Source organism: Sapajus apella, unplaced genomic scaffold, assembly GCF_009761245.1.
Source record: "Sapajus apella isolate SASKATOON/1434 unplaced genomic scaffold, GSC_monkey_1.0 scaffold25, whole genome shotgun sequence".
NCBI classification, from domain to species: domain Eukaryota; kingdom Metazoa; phylum Chordata; class Mammalia; order Primates; family Cebidae; genus Sapajus; species Sapajus apella.
In genome coordinates this window covers 17,983,721-17,997,687 of record NW_022436965.1, presented here as the reverse complement: position 1 = coordinate 17,997,687, position 13,967 = coordinate 17,983,721, and the positions used below count along the sequence as shown (strand labels likewise).

The following is a 13,967-nucleotide window of genomic DNA, read 5'->3' as shown; positions in this document are numbered from 1 at the left end:
TTTACATGCAAAAAACAAACTTTGATGTCTTCCACAATATACAGAAATTAAGTTGGCTGTTTCCAGCTGCTAACAACTTCCAGGAATTTGTCATGAAGACTGTATTAGTCTGTTCTCATCCTGCTAGTAAAGACATACCTGAAACTGGGTAATTTTTAAAAGAAAGAGGTTTAATTGACTCACAGTTCCACATGGCTGAGGAGGCCTTACACTCATGGTGGAAGATGAATGTGGAACAAAGGCACATCTTACATGGTAGGAGGCAAGAAAACATGTGCATGGGAACTCCCTTTTATAAAACTGTAAGATCTTGTGAGACTTATTCACTATCATGAGAACAGAATGGAAAAGAACCCCCCCCTGCCGACCCCGTGCCCCCATGATTCAATTACCCCCCACCAGATCCCTCCCATGACCTTGGGAATTATGGGAGCTATTCAATAATTCAAGATGAGATTTGAGTGGGAACACAGCCAAACCATATCATTGATATTCAAGAAACTTATGGAAAACAAACTAAAAATCTCCTTAAAATATTTAGATGAAATAATATTAGTGGCAACTTGTGTATAAAATTACATACTCATAGAAAAAGTTTTTTTGTGGTTGAGTTTTTGAGATAGTATAAAGTATCCAGCCATGCATATTGTAGCTCTGATATTTTCATTAAAAATTTTTTAGTTACGTATTTATATACTTACAGTTCTGATATAGCTACTCCTTAAATCTCATTTATAAATTTTATTCCTTGTGGCCAAGATTCTGTGAGGAAACAGTATTTTCATTTTATAAATCTTAGACTTCCTATTGTATTTTTTGGTATTGAAATATAATTATTTGAATTTTCATGACAGTCTCATTTTGCTTTTAATTACTCTATAGATTTTTATTTTGTAAATCATCTTATTTTTTATTATTAAAACAAGGACTGACATTTGCTGTCTCAGAATTAGTACATTCAATTATTCTTAAATAACACTGGAGTAACTCCTTATTCAGAAACTCTTTTTGATATTGTCAGTTTCCAAACCTAGCTGATTATCAAGAGGAGGCAAAAAAGAGCCTTGAGTAGCCAAATTGATATTACAAAGTCTTTGATGTAAATCTCATGAGGGTCCCAGCCTTATTCTGGCCTTTCCAGTCTTGATTTTAGACTCAGACCATACTTACTAAGTTATTGGATTTCTCAAGAGTAAAATATAAAACCATAGTGAGAATGGGAATATGGGTTAAAGACAGATGTATTGTCAACAGCAAGAAGTGACAACTATAAACCTGATAGCAAGAGAAGAGACACAAGGGCGGTGGTAGGGGGAAGCATAAGGTAGCACATAAAACATTTTTTAAGTAAACAAAGTAATCTATAGCAAAAATTATTGAAATAAGAAGTGTTTAAATTTTCTATCCAATTGGAATTGGAAAGAAATTGAGCATGTATTATACGGTTTTCTGCATCCTTAAAATTAATTTATCTTGCCCTTCCAACAGCTTTTGACATTATCAATTACTCTTTCTTGAAATTTATCCCTTTGGCTTATATGCCAAATATTCCTGGTTTTCCTTCTGTGTCTTTGTTGACTCTTTCAGGCTCCCTTGCCAATGTGTTATCCTCTATCTGGCCGTTAAGGTTCCATCTACCCAAGACTTCTTTTTGGTTGTCATTTCATATTCTCCCTTTGACAATCTCTTCCACACTGTGGCTTCAATTACAACCTGAACATTACAACTCTCACATGTATAGCTCCTGGGCTAAACTCCAGACTCATATTTTTAGCTGACTGCTTGAAACTCTACTTGGATATTTCAAATGTATTTCAAGCTCAGCTTGTCAAAAGCCATATTTATAATCATTTTTTTCTCCTTATCCACAAAACTCAAGCCTCCTTTAAGGTTTATTTGTTGATTCCTTCAGTCATCTACTCATTCATTTATGTATTCATCAATTCTACAAATATACAACTGCTGTAGGCATTGGGGATACAGCAGGGGTAAGACAGATAACGCTCCTGTTCTCATGGTGCTTATATTCTAGTGGAGGAAGACAGACAATAAAAAACAAATATGAAAAACTTCAGATGGTGGCCATGTGCACTGAAGAAATTGGACAATGTAATAGGATATGACTAAGAGATGCTACCTCACTTTGTCTGGTCAGGGAAACCTCCCTAAAGAGATAATATTTTGGATGAGTAAATGACAGAAAAGAGCCACATATGCAGAGATCAAAAGGATAAACATTCCAAAGAGGAGCAGCTTATAGACAGGCCCTGAGGTAGGAAGGGACTTGGTGCTCTTGAGCTGCAGAAAGGAGGCCATTACAGGCAGAGAGACTGAACAGGAATGGTGGAGGCAGTGATAGAGATGGCATCAGAGGCAGATGGGTAGCAGAATGTCTTGGACTTTGTAGAGTAGGGCAGGGTGAGGAATCTGGATTTTTCTAAATGTACTAGAAAACCAATAAAAGGCTTTAAACAGTGGATAAGCATGATGTAATGTATGTTTTAAGGAGATATTTCCAGCTACTGGGTGGAGAATGTATTCAATGGAGCAAGAGTAGAGTCAGAAAGACCAGTTAGCTACTTTTATCGTAGTACAGGTTAAGAGGTACAATGGGCTTAGAAGTACCATGATCATAGTGGAGGCAGTAAGATAGTGTTTGGAAGAGAGCTGAGGAAAAGAAGCTTTGAGCAGGTGAATTTTGAGATATCTATTAGACATACAAGTGGAAATGTCAATTAAGCATTAGAATTAGATATAGACAAATCTGGAATTGAAGGGAGAAGTGAATCTGGAGATACGAATTTAGAGGATAGATGTAAAAAATTTTAAGGTGATGAGATAAGATCACTTAGAGAGGATAGAGATGAAAAAGAGGATTAGAAGGTCTAGAAACAAGTCTGGAATACTCTGATATTTAGAAGTGTAGCAGAGAAGGGAAGGAACAGTGAACAAAGAACATGGAGAAAGAGCAATCAGTGAAGATGGAGAACAAACAGAAAAGATGGAATAATGGGAACCAGTGGAAGAGTGTTTCAGGGAAGAGGGGGACAGTTGTATCAGATGCTGCCAAGATACAGAATAATGATACAGTTTGCAACTTTTGGCCAAGTGCTCTGCATGCTTCTTACCTGTTCTGTATTTGGAATATAGTTTTTTTTAAATAAAAAATTTTTGTGAGTACATAGTAGGTATATATACCCTAAAGAAAATCAGTATATTAAAGAGGTATCTGCACTTTTTGCTGTAGCACTGTTCATAATAGCTAAGATTTGGAATACAGTTTATCTCTTGATTGTGCTTTACATGGAAATAAACCATGAGTATAAAATAGAGTTGATTTTTTGTTATACTCTTTGAGCTCATTTGGAAAAAATATAGAACTAAGTTGAGCTATGTAGGTATCAACAGCTGCTAGATTCTGATAGTTGAGTTGGATACCTGTGATAGAATATTCTATAAAAGTCCCTCATCTCTGGGGATTTCTGTAAGACTTAGTCTTGTCCACCAGCACTATTCCAGTTACCTGGGGCCCCTTAACCCTCACCTCTTGGCTCAGCCTCATCTAGGCTTTAGAATCAGAAGAAAACTGTAAAGACTATTGTTTAGCAGTAAATTTCAAGGTGGCATTGATATTAATCTCTCTTGACCCTGAGTACTGTTCAGCTGGTTTTGTCTTTGTATCTTGATGAAACAGCTCTGCCTTCCCTTCCACGACTGAATCCACATCTTGGTTTTCTGCCTGGTTTGCATTTGGAGTTTTGTTTTAATTTCCTACTTTGCCTTGAGAGTACCGGAGCCCTAATCTTAAACCCTGGTCTCTGTGTCTGATCTGACACTGGCTTGGCACCAGCTTTTTGTCTTTTATGAAATCTTGGCACCCCCAACTTACTCCCATCTCACCCTCCAACTTAACCCTCCAACTGAGACTTCTACATTTTACCCACTGCAGGACTCTGAAGTTAATTGTTTGCTTTTTTAGATTTCCCTTTTCTTTTTTTTTTGATTGCTAGACTTTGACTTTCCCTTTTACCTTAGCGATACAGTTGCGTTCTGTTTCATATCTGGGTCTTATATAATTAATATAGAACTAAACCAAAATTCTAGGATCTTGCCCTCAATTTGGAATGACTTGATGGAAGCATTTAGAAATTACTATTTTTAATTAACACATAATAATTGTATATATTTATAGAGTACAGTATGATATTTCAGTACATATATACCATGTGTAATGCTCAAATTAGGGTAGTTAGCATATCCGTCACCTTGGACACTTAGCATTTCTTAGTGTTGGGAACATTCAAAATCCTCTCATCTAGCTATTTGAAAATATACAATGTATGATTGTTAACCGTAGTTACCCTTCAGTGTTACAGAACCCTGAAAGTCGCTACCCCTATCTAGCTGTGCTTTTGTATCTGCTCCCCAATCTCTCCCTATCTCCTTTGCCCCCACCCTTATCAGTCTCTCGTAACCACTGTTCTACTCTCTAGTTCTATGAGATCAACATGTTTTGGCTTCCACATGTGAGTAAGAACATGGAGTATTTATTGGAAGCATTGTTATATCCAAAGTAGACTGCTTTAAAGAAGGAAGAAATCTACAGATGTTCTTTTTTTTTTATATAAGACCTAGTCTCACTCTGTCACCCAGGCTGGAGTGAAGTGGTGCAATCTCAGCTCACTGCATTCTCCACCTTCAAGTGATTCTCCTGCCTCAGCCCCCTGAATAGCTGGGATTACGGAACCCACCACCATCCCTGGCTAATTTTTGTATTTTTAGTAGAGACAGGGTTTCACCATGCTGGCCAGGCTGGTCTTGAACTCCGAACCTCAGGTAATCGACCTGCCTTGGCCTCCCAAAGTGCTGGGATACAGGCATGAGCTACCACACCCAGACTGTGGATGTTTTTTACTATAAATATAACAGGCATTAGGGAAACACGAGAGAGTTAAATGTAGCTCTGCCTTTTAGGAAATATGTTTTTAAATATAGTCATACATAGATGCTCTATACAGCCAGTGAATTCAGCTTGTTGCATTGAAAGCAGTTCCTTATGTAAGTGACCTATGTACTCTGTTCTCATTGGAGCCCTGTGCTCACAAAACATTGCTATTAAAACATTTCAGAAATAAGAAAACTCCAGTTAAAATTTTGACGACCTTTGACTCTTAGAATAAAGATGGACAAGAGGTTATAATCTAGTGCACTATAATTATTCCTTTCTACTTAACCTTGATTAATTAAAACATATACATATTTTCCCCATGGAGGGGGCATATTGGAAATATTTAAATGCTTACAGTCATGCTGTGCTTTTCACAGATGATTGGAAAGTTGCCCAGGCGTAAAGCATCTCATACTTCCCCCAAACAATTTGTCAGTTGTTTAACCTAGCATAATTTGTTTTTCATGACCAGTAAAAATAACAGTTCTAAAATGTTTTAAAAGGAAATAAAATATAGTTATAGCTCTGATTTTTTAATATTTGCCTTTTCCCCACCAATCATTCTTTGATATAGAAATGTATCTTAACCTTTGCTTCAGTTGTACACTATTTTTAACATTGTAAAAACAGGGAAAATAACCAAAACTAGGAGTTTTATTTTGTGAAATTGAAAACAGAGAAGTTTGTGAAAATGAAACATGAATTTCAGTAAGACAGGTTATACTGCCACAAAATAGAATTTCATGGATGCATTATCAGGGTTTCAATGCTTATGTACACATAATCTTCATCCTTTGTGTGAGTTTATGGCTAGGACATTTAATACACTGACTATTCACATTGATGCTGGACTGAAGCCTCAAATTGTTTGAGAAAAAGACCATTTTATGTGACCAACTATGAACCATTTAGAATGAAAGGAATACTGATAATATGTCAAGAGAGCTCATGCCACTGGAAACTGTACCGTTCTGTGAGAAAGAATATGTTTCAAAACTGTAAGATGAGACTGTGTAACCTTCAGACATGTTAGTTTGCCATAGTATAAAAGTCACAGAACACACACGTTTACCATCTCTTAAAAGGTCTAGCTATTGATCAGCTAGTACAACTTGTTCTACAGAGTTTGACTTAGATGCTAGAATTTCCTTCATCCCCAAACTACAATTATCATCGTAGAGATAAGGGAACATGGAACTATGAGTCTCTGGAGCTCAGTAGAGGATGGATTACAGTTAGCTCTTTCCTGACAAGCCAGGTCAGCTGGTTTTGCTGAATTTTCCATCCTGTAGGTTGAATTCTTTTCCAGGAGGCTCTTTGGTTCCCATAGATTAAAGTATTTTGTGGTTCCTGCCCTATCAGTTTTCCAGATATGCTGGGCCGGTCTAAACCCCAGTGATGGACATAGATTAGACCCAAGTTGTCATGTTGTCATCCCTGCTGTGATTGCTCTGAGGTCATTCATTTAGGATCACTTTGTGTGTGTGTGTGTGTGTGTGTGTGTGTGTGTGTGTGTGTGTGTGTAATATATTTTGTACTTATTCAGTACTATAATAGTATATAAACTGTACTTATACAGTTTAACCAGTGAGATGGTTAAATGGTTAACCAGTAAACCACATAGTTAACCAGTAAAGATGTGAAATGACTTCAGACAAATATGATCAATCTTCACAGTCCCCTGATGAATTTTACATGCCCTCGCCATTATCAGTTCTACTTATTCATCTCATCCATGCTCATTGTTCTGCCTCCTTCCTGTTCCTATGGATGCCCTGGCCTGTTTCTTTCTTTCTTTCTGGCTTCCTTTTCCCACATTCCCTCAGACATTACTTCAGCATTTATTCCTTCTCACTTCCCTTATCCTGGGTGTTACCATTTCAGCCTATGAGCATGCTATTAGTTTGCCATCTTTACAGAATTCTCTCTTGACTTCACATCCCTCTATAGCTTCCCTCTCCCTTCTTTCCCTCTTCTTTACAACAAAACTCCTTAAAAAAAACTGTTGGTAGGCACAGTGGTTCACTCCTATAATCCAAGCAGTTTGAGAGGCTGATGTGGGAACATCACTTGAGGCCAAGAGGTCAAGACCAGCCTGGACAACATAGTGAGACCTCATTTCTACAAGAAATAAATAAAAATTAGGCAGGTGTTGTGGCACACTGCCTGTAGTCCCGGCTACTCAGGAGGCTAAAGTAGGAGGATCACTTGAGCCCAAGAGTTTGAGGCTGCAGTGAGTCATGATGACACCACTCCACTCCAGCCTGGGTGACAGAGTGAGACCCTGTCTTGAAAAAGAAGAATAATTATCTATAATTATCAATAATTGGCTTCTACTTGGTTTCTTCTCTTTCTCTCTTAAACTTCCTCCTGAAGGATCCTCAAGTTGCCAAGTTGTAAGATCCATAGTCCTTATCTTACTGGACATGTTGATAGGGTTTGACAGAGTAGGTCTCCTCTTTTCTTGGCTTTGTTTCCCCCTTACTGTTTTCTCCTACCTTCTGAGTCTCCATCTCCTGACCTGTAAACTTTGAAAAACTCAGGGCTTGGTACTCTGACCTCTTCCCTTTCTAACTCTTGCTTAATGATCCTATCACTTGTCTGACTTGAATGACTCCCCAGCATATATCTCTCACTTGGACTTCTCTGTGAACAAAAGATGCATATATCTAGCCCTGAAGACATTTTTGTACAAATGAGAAAAAGCTGCCCTATCCTCAAGCATGTGACTGCCATCTTCTGGAAATTTTCAGAGTAGAGACACCTATCCAAAGACTGAATGTGAATGGTATCTCCTTTAGCTGTGTGGTCCTCAACCTTAGCAGCAATGCTTTTTCTCAACTTGGATGGGTATGTAATAAGCATCACAAGCTTAATAGGTCCCAACTCACATCTCATCCCATCCCATCCCATCCCATCCCATCCCATCCCATCCCATCCCATCCAATCCCATCCTCTTCCCTTCAGTCTTTTCTATTTCAAACTTTTTCTGGTGGGTGAGGTCAAACTTTTTGAAGTATATTTGATACTTCTCTTTTTCTCATACCCCAGCTTAAAACCATCAGCAAATTCTGTTGGTTTTTCCTTCAAAATACATTAGAATTTAACGACTCATTGCCACACCACTGTTGCCACCCTGGCCCAAACCTCAGCATCTCTCCCCTGGATGATTCCAGTAGCTAGTTTCTTTTCTTGTTCCTCATTGTCTGTCCTCAACACAGCAGCCACATTTGTTTCAAACCTAGGTCACAGCATTTTTCTGCACTACCCCAAATCCTTCAGAGGGTCTACCATCTCACTCAGAGTAAAAATCAAAGTCCTTAAAATGGTCCACCGGCCCTCCACATCCAGGCCTGTCCACAGCACTGACCTTGTTTCCCACCTCCTTCCCCTCCACACCACCTGGTGCTCCAGCTACATGGACCTGGCTGTCTCTCAACATGCGGAGCACATCTGCTTTAGGCACTCTGCCCAGATGCCCTTCCATACAAGCACTGCCTGCTGCCTTCCTTTCTTGAGTCATTGCTCCAAGGTCACTTTACCCTGTCATGGATGGCCTCCTCATCTATACCAGGTAACCAAGCAACCCCCTTCCAAAAACATTTACTATCCCCCTGCTATTTTATTTTCTCCATAGCACTTAGCATCTGATACACACACATTGTTTACTCTTTAAAATTTAAGCTTTGTGAGCCTAGAGACTTATTTTCCCTACTTTACTATATTCCAGTTTTTAAAACAGTTCTTGGCAAGTAGAGTGACCTAAATGAATATTAATCAAATAAATAAATGAATACAGGTATTGTTGAATCTGTCTGGAGACACTATCCTCAACAAGACACTGCAAATTGACCAAGGGGTTGACAAAAAAAAAACACAAAGGTTTGAGATGGTCCTGCACAATTATAATCTCTTGATTCCAAGATAAAAGTATTTTTAAGAGTTCAGCAACTCATTTAAATCTAATTTGAAAATCGCATTGATTTTACCCCATTCCGGAAGGGCATGTTTCCTATAGAGAAAGCAAGTAGGTGCCATCTAGTGGCAACAAAGGAGATCTGCATTTGTGTCAACTGGAATGTATTGATTAGCAAAAATTGAAAATGTACTTCCTGACCCAGAAGCTTATTATTTATGATAGAACAGTTGTGATAGCCATAAGCCCTCAAGGGTACATTTTCCACAGAATATATGGCATTGAAAAAATGCAGTTCCATTTCTTCTGAATTATTTCTGACTCATTTTTACTTGTTAATTTTTGCTTGTTTTCTGGGCTCTGACTTCTTTTGTTTCTCTTATTGTTTTGTCCTCTACTTAGCTATATATGCTTACATTCATATGGTACTGGCCTAGGCATTGAATAGGTAATAAAGGCTCTATCTTCTGGGAATTTATATTCTAATAAAGACAGTGCCTATGAGGGTAAATATAGAAGAACATGCCTGATCTTGATGCACTGATCTCTTCGGGTCAGATTTCTGCAGCCTGTTGAATCTTTACTTTTGGGTACACTTCCACCATTAGAGGAATGAGCTTTCAGCAGACTTAGCTTGCTGTGTTTCAGAAAGTGACATATATCATTATAGAGAAAAACTAAGAAAGAGAAATACTCATGTCCATGCATGTTGTCAGGAAAGAGAAATTAAGTCTGTTTCTGTCATTGTAACATCCAAAAAACTAGGTCATTTCATTTCTTTGATAAGTTGAAGTAGAAACTTTTTGGTCCACTTTATGTCTCTGACCTTTCTAGTCCAGAGTCGCTGGGGTTGCAGTTGGGAAATCTTTGCCACTAGAGGGCCTAGACAAGCAAGGTAAGGGTATTAGGCCCAGAAAAGAGACAAACTCTGGGTGCTGACACTCACATTAATGCACACAGCATTTTCACAGCCAAGTAGATCCAGGGGACAAAAGTTGGACCCGTGGAATATGACAAGAAAATAGGTTTAATACCAAACATAAACAAATATTTTCCAATCAGAGTTTTTCTCAAAGAGATCAAAGTTTTAGTCACCCATTAGTGGATGGGTCCAAGCAGAGACTAGATGACCACTTGCCATATTTGTTGAACCTATGAAGATTCTCTGATTCTCTGGAAGGTCTCTTTTTCTCCTTGCGCATGTCAAAATCCTCCCTACTGTTCAATACAGGCCATACCCCACTTCCTTTTTTGGGTATCACAGCTTAAAATCATCTTTCCTATCTCTACCTTTCCTGTCATTTTAAGGACAGGTCAACACTTACGTTATGCTACCTGCATTAATGTTTTTTCTCAGTGGCCTAATTTTTAGCTTTTTAAGTTAATGCTAACCTGCTTGAAGACATGGACCACATCTGACAGCTCTCTTGCTATTGGCCTTGCCATTTAATCTCCAACAGTGAATATTAAATGTTTATGATGGGGATTAGTAGTAAGGCTACCAATAATTGCCTCATCTGACTTTTTGGTTTTTTTAGTTTGTTTGTTTGTTTGTTTTTGTTTTTGAGGGTCCTCTGGTGGCATATTTCCCAGTTGGACTGGAAAGGTCACAGGCTCCCATCTCACTCTCTCGCCCAGGTTGGAGTGCAGTGGCATGATCACGGCCCACTGCAGCCTCAATCTCCCAGGTTCTTATCCAGCTTTTGGGTCCAAGATGCTTAGACATAGCCTAAGTTTACTGGTATAATTCTTCACCAAGATTTTAGATAAACTAAAATCTTTGTTAAGATTTGTTTCTTTGTTATATTTATACTCATTTTAAAAATCTAATAGTACTGTACTAGCTTTCCTTTTAAATTTTTCACATACCTGATTTCTCTGGAAATAGGTATGGAAATTGATAATACAACAGTTGGCAGGATGTTACTGAAATTTAAAAAAAAAAAACAGTTTTGCTATTTATGTTGTTATTTTAGTATTTTTCCCTCTGCTGAGGGATTTTTTTTTTCTTTTGGTATTTTAGATTGCAGGTAAATATTTTCTTTGATATAATACTCTATAACTTTTTTCCTTGAGAAATTGCCTTTATACAAATTGATATGGCATTTTCAATATATGTTTTTAAGCTAAAGTATTCCATATATTATTTTTAACAAATTAATAAAATATCCTTCCCCCCATTTATTTTGCCTTCTGAAGGCATGTTTATATAACTTGGCATTCCATCATGATAAAATGGTAATACTGAAAAGGAAAATGCTAACAGGACTCAGAGGTATCCCAGATCTAATGTCTTTAACAATCGGGTGCTGTTGTTTGCTTTATCATTTGGACAGCCAAAATTTTCTTTAAATTATTTAATAGGCTAGATGGTTTAGGGACTGGTTATAGTATTTAATTGCTTTTCTGAAAATTAGCAAATTTAGCACCTATAGCATTTGTACTGTTTAATATTTCTAAACTATTTATTGTGATTCTTAGTAACTACTGTGTTCTGTCATTATGAGGGATGAAGAGAGAATACTGGATACTTTGACTTATTTTTTTCTTTTTTTTGGATACTTTGACTTATAATTAAAGAAACATTTTTTATAATTATGGCAAAAATGCATGAATTTAAGTTGTGTGTGTTTTTTTTTAATAGAATATGCTGAGTTTCTACATTGCAAAGGAAAGAAATTTACAGATTTTGATGAAGTTCGCCATGAGATTGAAGCAGAAACAGATCGTGTGACTGGAATGAATAAAGGCATTTCATCCATACCCATTAATTTACGAGTCTATTCCCCACATGGTAAGTAAAATAATAAAATTCTAAATTCTTCTCCTCAAACATTTTTACTACGTTAATTAACACACATCATTTGTACAGAAGATACAAATAGTACTGGGTTTCTAGGGTATCCTTTGGATACCACCATTAATATATGGTTCAAAGAGCTCTTAGAACATTTATGGAGAGGCAGGAGGAGATGACTTTAATAAAAACAGAATTGAGTTGGTCATTACAATTTTTTTCTTTATTTTTATTGTAAGCTTTTAGAATTTGAGAAGGGTATGTATGAAAACTTCCATTCATCAATCCTTGCTGAAATCTTAGAGGTACATGTTACTATGGCTGCATCTTCCCTGACTGAATTTCTTTTAGCCATATATAGTCCTATTTATTTTTTTCCTGAGAAATTGGCTATGATTTTTTTTTGCCTCAGACTATTGATAGAAACTTATACATTAGATAACCAATCCATAATGTGTGATGGGAAATAGCATGTATGCTGACTACATTTTTAGTGGGCAAATTTTCATTTCATATTCTCTACTTAGCTCTATTGCCTTTAAAACAGAATATAAATGACATAAGCTCAATTATGACTTTCCAAGGGTACTTGGTGCCAACATTGTTTATACAGAGAGGTTGGGATGGAGTCATGTTTCACTGACTCTGTTTGTACAGCTTTCAGTAAACCCAGGGCACCTCGAATGGCTAACAACATTCTACTAGGCTAAGTGGTTAACTTTCTATTAAAAAAACGTTAGTTTTTAAGGAAAGGGCAAATCTTACCCTGAGAGTTTTTATACCACTTGAAGGCGATGTACAAGACTGGCACATAGCATATGCATTTATCGTTTGGTGTTTTAATTATAACCACCTCATTACAGATATGACAGCTTTCTGAGCAAACTGTTAGGCATGCAAATCAGTGCCTTTCAAATTATGTTAAAGTGATCATTTGGCATAGCACAATCATATCATAAAAATAGAGAAAACTAGCAAAACCATTTTCATTTTATGCCTTTTATTCTACACACTTGGGTTGGAGTTGTTCAGATACACAATGTAGAAAGCTGAGCTAAGTGACAAATGATTCTGTATTGTTATCTTTTAGCATTGAAGGTGTATGTAAGACTCTTTTATCCTTCCCACACAGTGTTAAATCTAACCCTTATTGATCTACCTGGAATAACTAAAGTGCCCGTGGGAGATCAGCCACCAGATATCGAGTATCAGATCAGAGAAATGATTATGCAGTTCATCACCAGGGAGAACTGTCTGATTTTAGCTGTTACTCCAGCCAACACTGATCTTGCAAACTCAGATGCACTGAAGCTAGCTAAAGAAGTTGATCCTCAAGGTGAGTGTGTGACTAAGATAAGAGAGAATTAAAGTGTCAGGAGTTTTGGTATCTTTAAAGGTAACACAGATTCTCAAGATTCGATTTCATTATAAACAAAATTAGCCATTATTAATGTTGTCAAATCTTTTGTACTTTAAATACAAAATTCAGTATTTAATACTAAAAAATAATAAATAATTTTAGTAAAGATTTACTAAAATAATAAAATTTATATAGTCAAAATCTATATAAATCTAAGAATAATGAGATCTAAGAAAATAGACATTTCTAAGCCTCATGACCTATGTATTTTAAAAAGTTGATAAAATAAACTTCTGGTACAGTAGAATTCAGATAATCTACTAATTATTATGAGTTGCCTGCATATTCTACCAATGAAAAATCAGATAATCTACCAATTATTATGAGTTGCCTGCATATACTCCCAATTAAAAATCTTTCTGTGTTTTTTACTTTGTCTTGTTTCTTTAAAATAGGAAGCTCTATTAATGCATATAAGATATTATTTAGCTTATAATTATTTTGAGAAAAATATACATAAAAGCAGGGATTTATTTGCTATTGGCATCTTAAAATCCAGAAAAGTTCCTTTCTTATGCTGATGTTTTAACTTTTTCTTTTTCTCAGTTGAATAATGACAGTTTATCTTCAGAGACCTCAGTGCTGGCCTCAGTGTGTGGTGTGTGTCTGTTTAAAGTGAGTGATTGTGGAAGGGCATTCAGTGATGTGTTCTTTCAATATGGAGATACATGTCTTTAATTTTAGGAATCTTTCTTTTTTTGACAATTAATTGCCCCAATTTTCTTTGTTCTTTTTATCTGTAATTCTTATTATTAGCATTTAGAACTCCTGAATGAATCCTTTATTTGAATCTTTGTCTTCTGTAATGTTTTCTTTCTGTTCTACTTTTTGCAAAATTTACTCAACTCTGTCTTCTGCTCTTCTAATTCATTTTAAAAGTTCCAAA

The 13,967-nt window shown here is 36.6% G+C and overlaps 1 protein-coding gene across 8 annotated transcripts in view; it reads left to right on the top strand.

Annotated features, from left to right (window-relative positions):
- DNM3 (dynamin 3) overlaps window positions 1-13,967 on the top strand; it is a 549,446-nt gene that overhangs the window by 146,098 nt on the left and 389,381 nt on the right. For all 8 annotated transcript variants that reach the window (XM_032291679.1, XM_032291682.1, XM_032291676.1 and 5 more), the window contains exons 3-4: window positions 11,509-11,658; window positions 12,794-12,997. In XM_032291679.1, coding sequence (XP_032147570.1) covers window positions 11,509-11,658; window positions 12,794-12,997 — 354 coding nt within the window. The remainder of the gene's footprint in view (window positions 1-11,508; window positions 11,659-12,793; window positions 12,998-13,967) is intronic.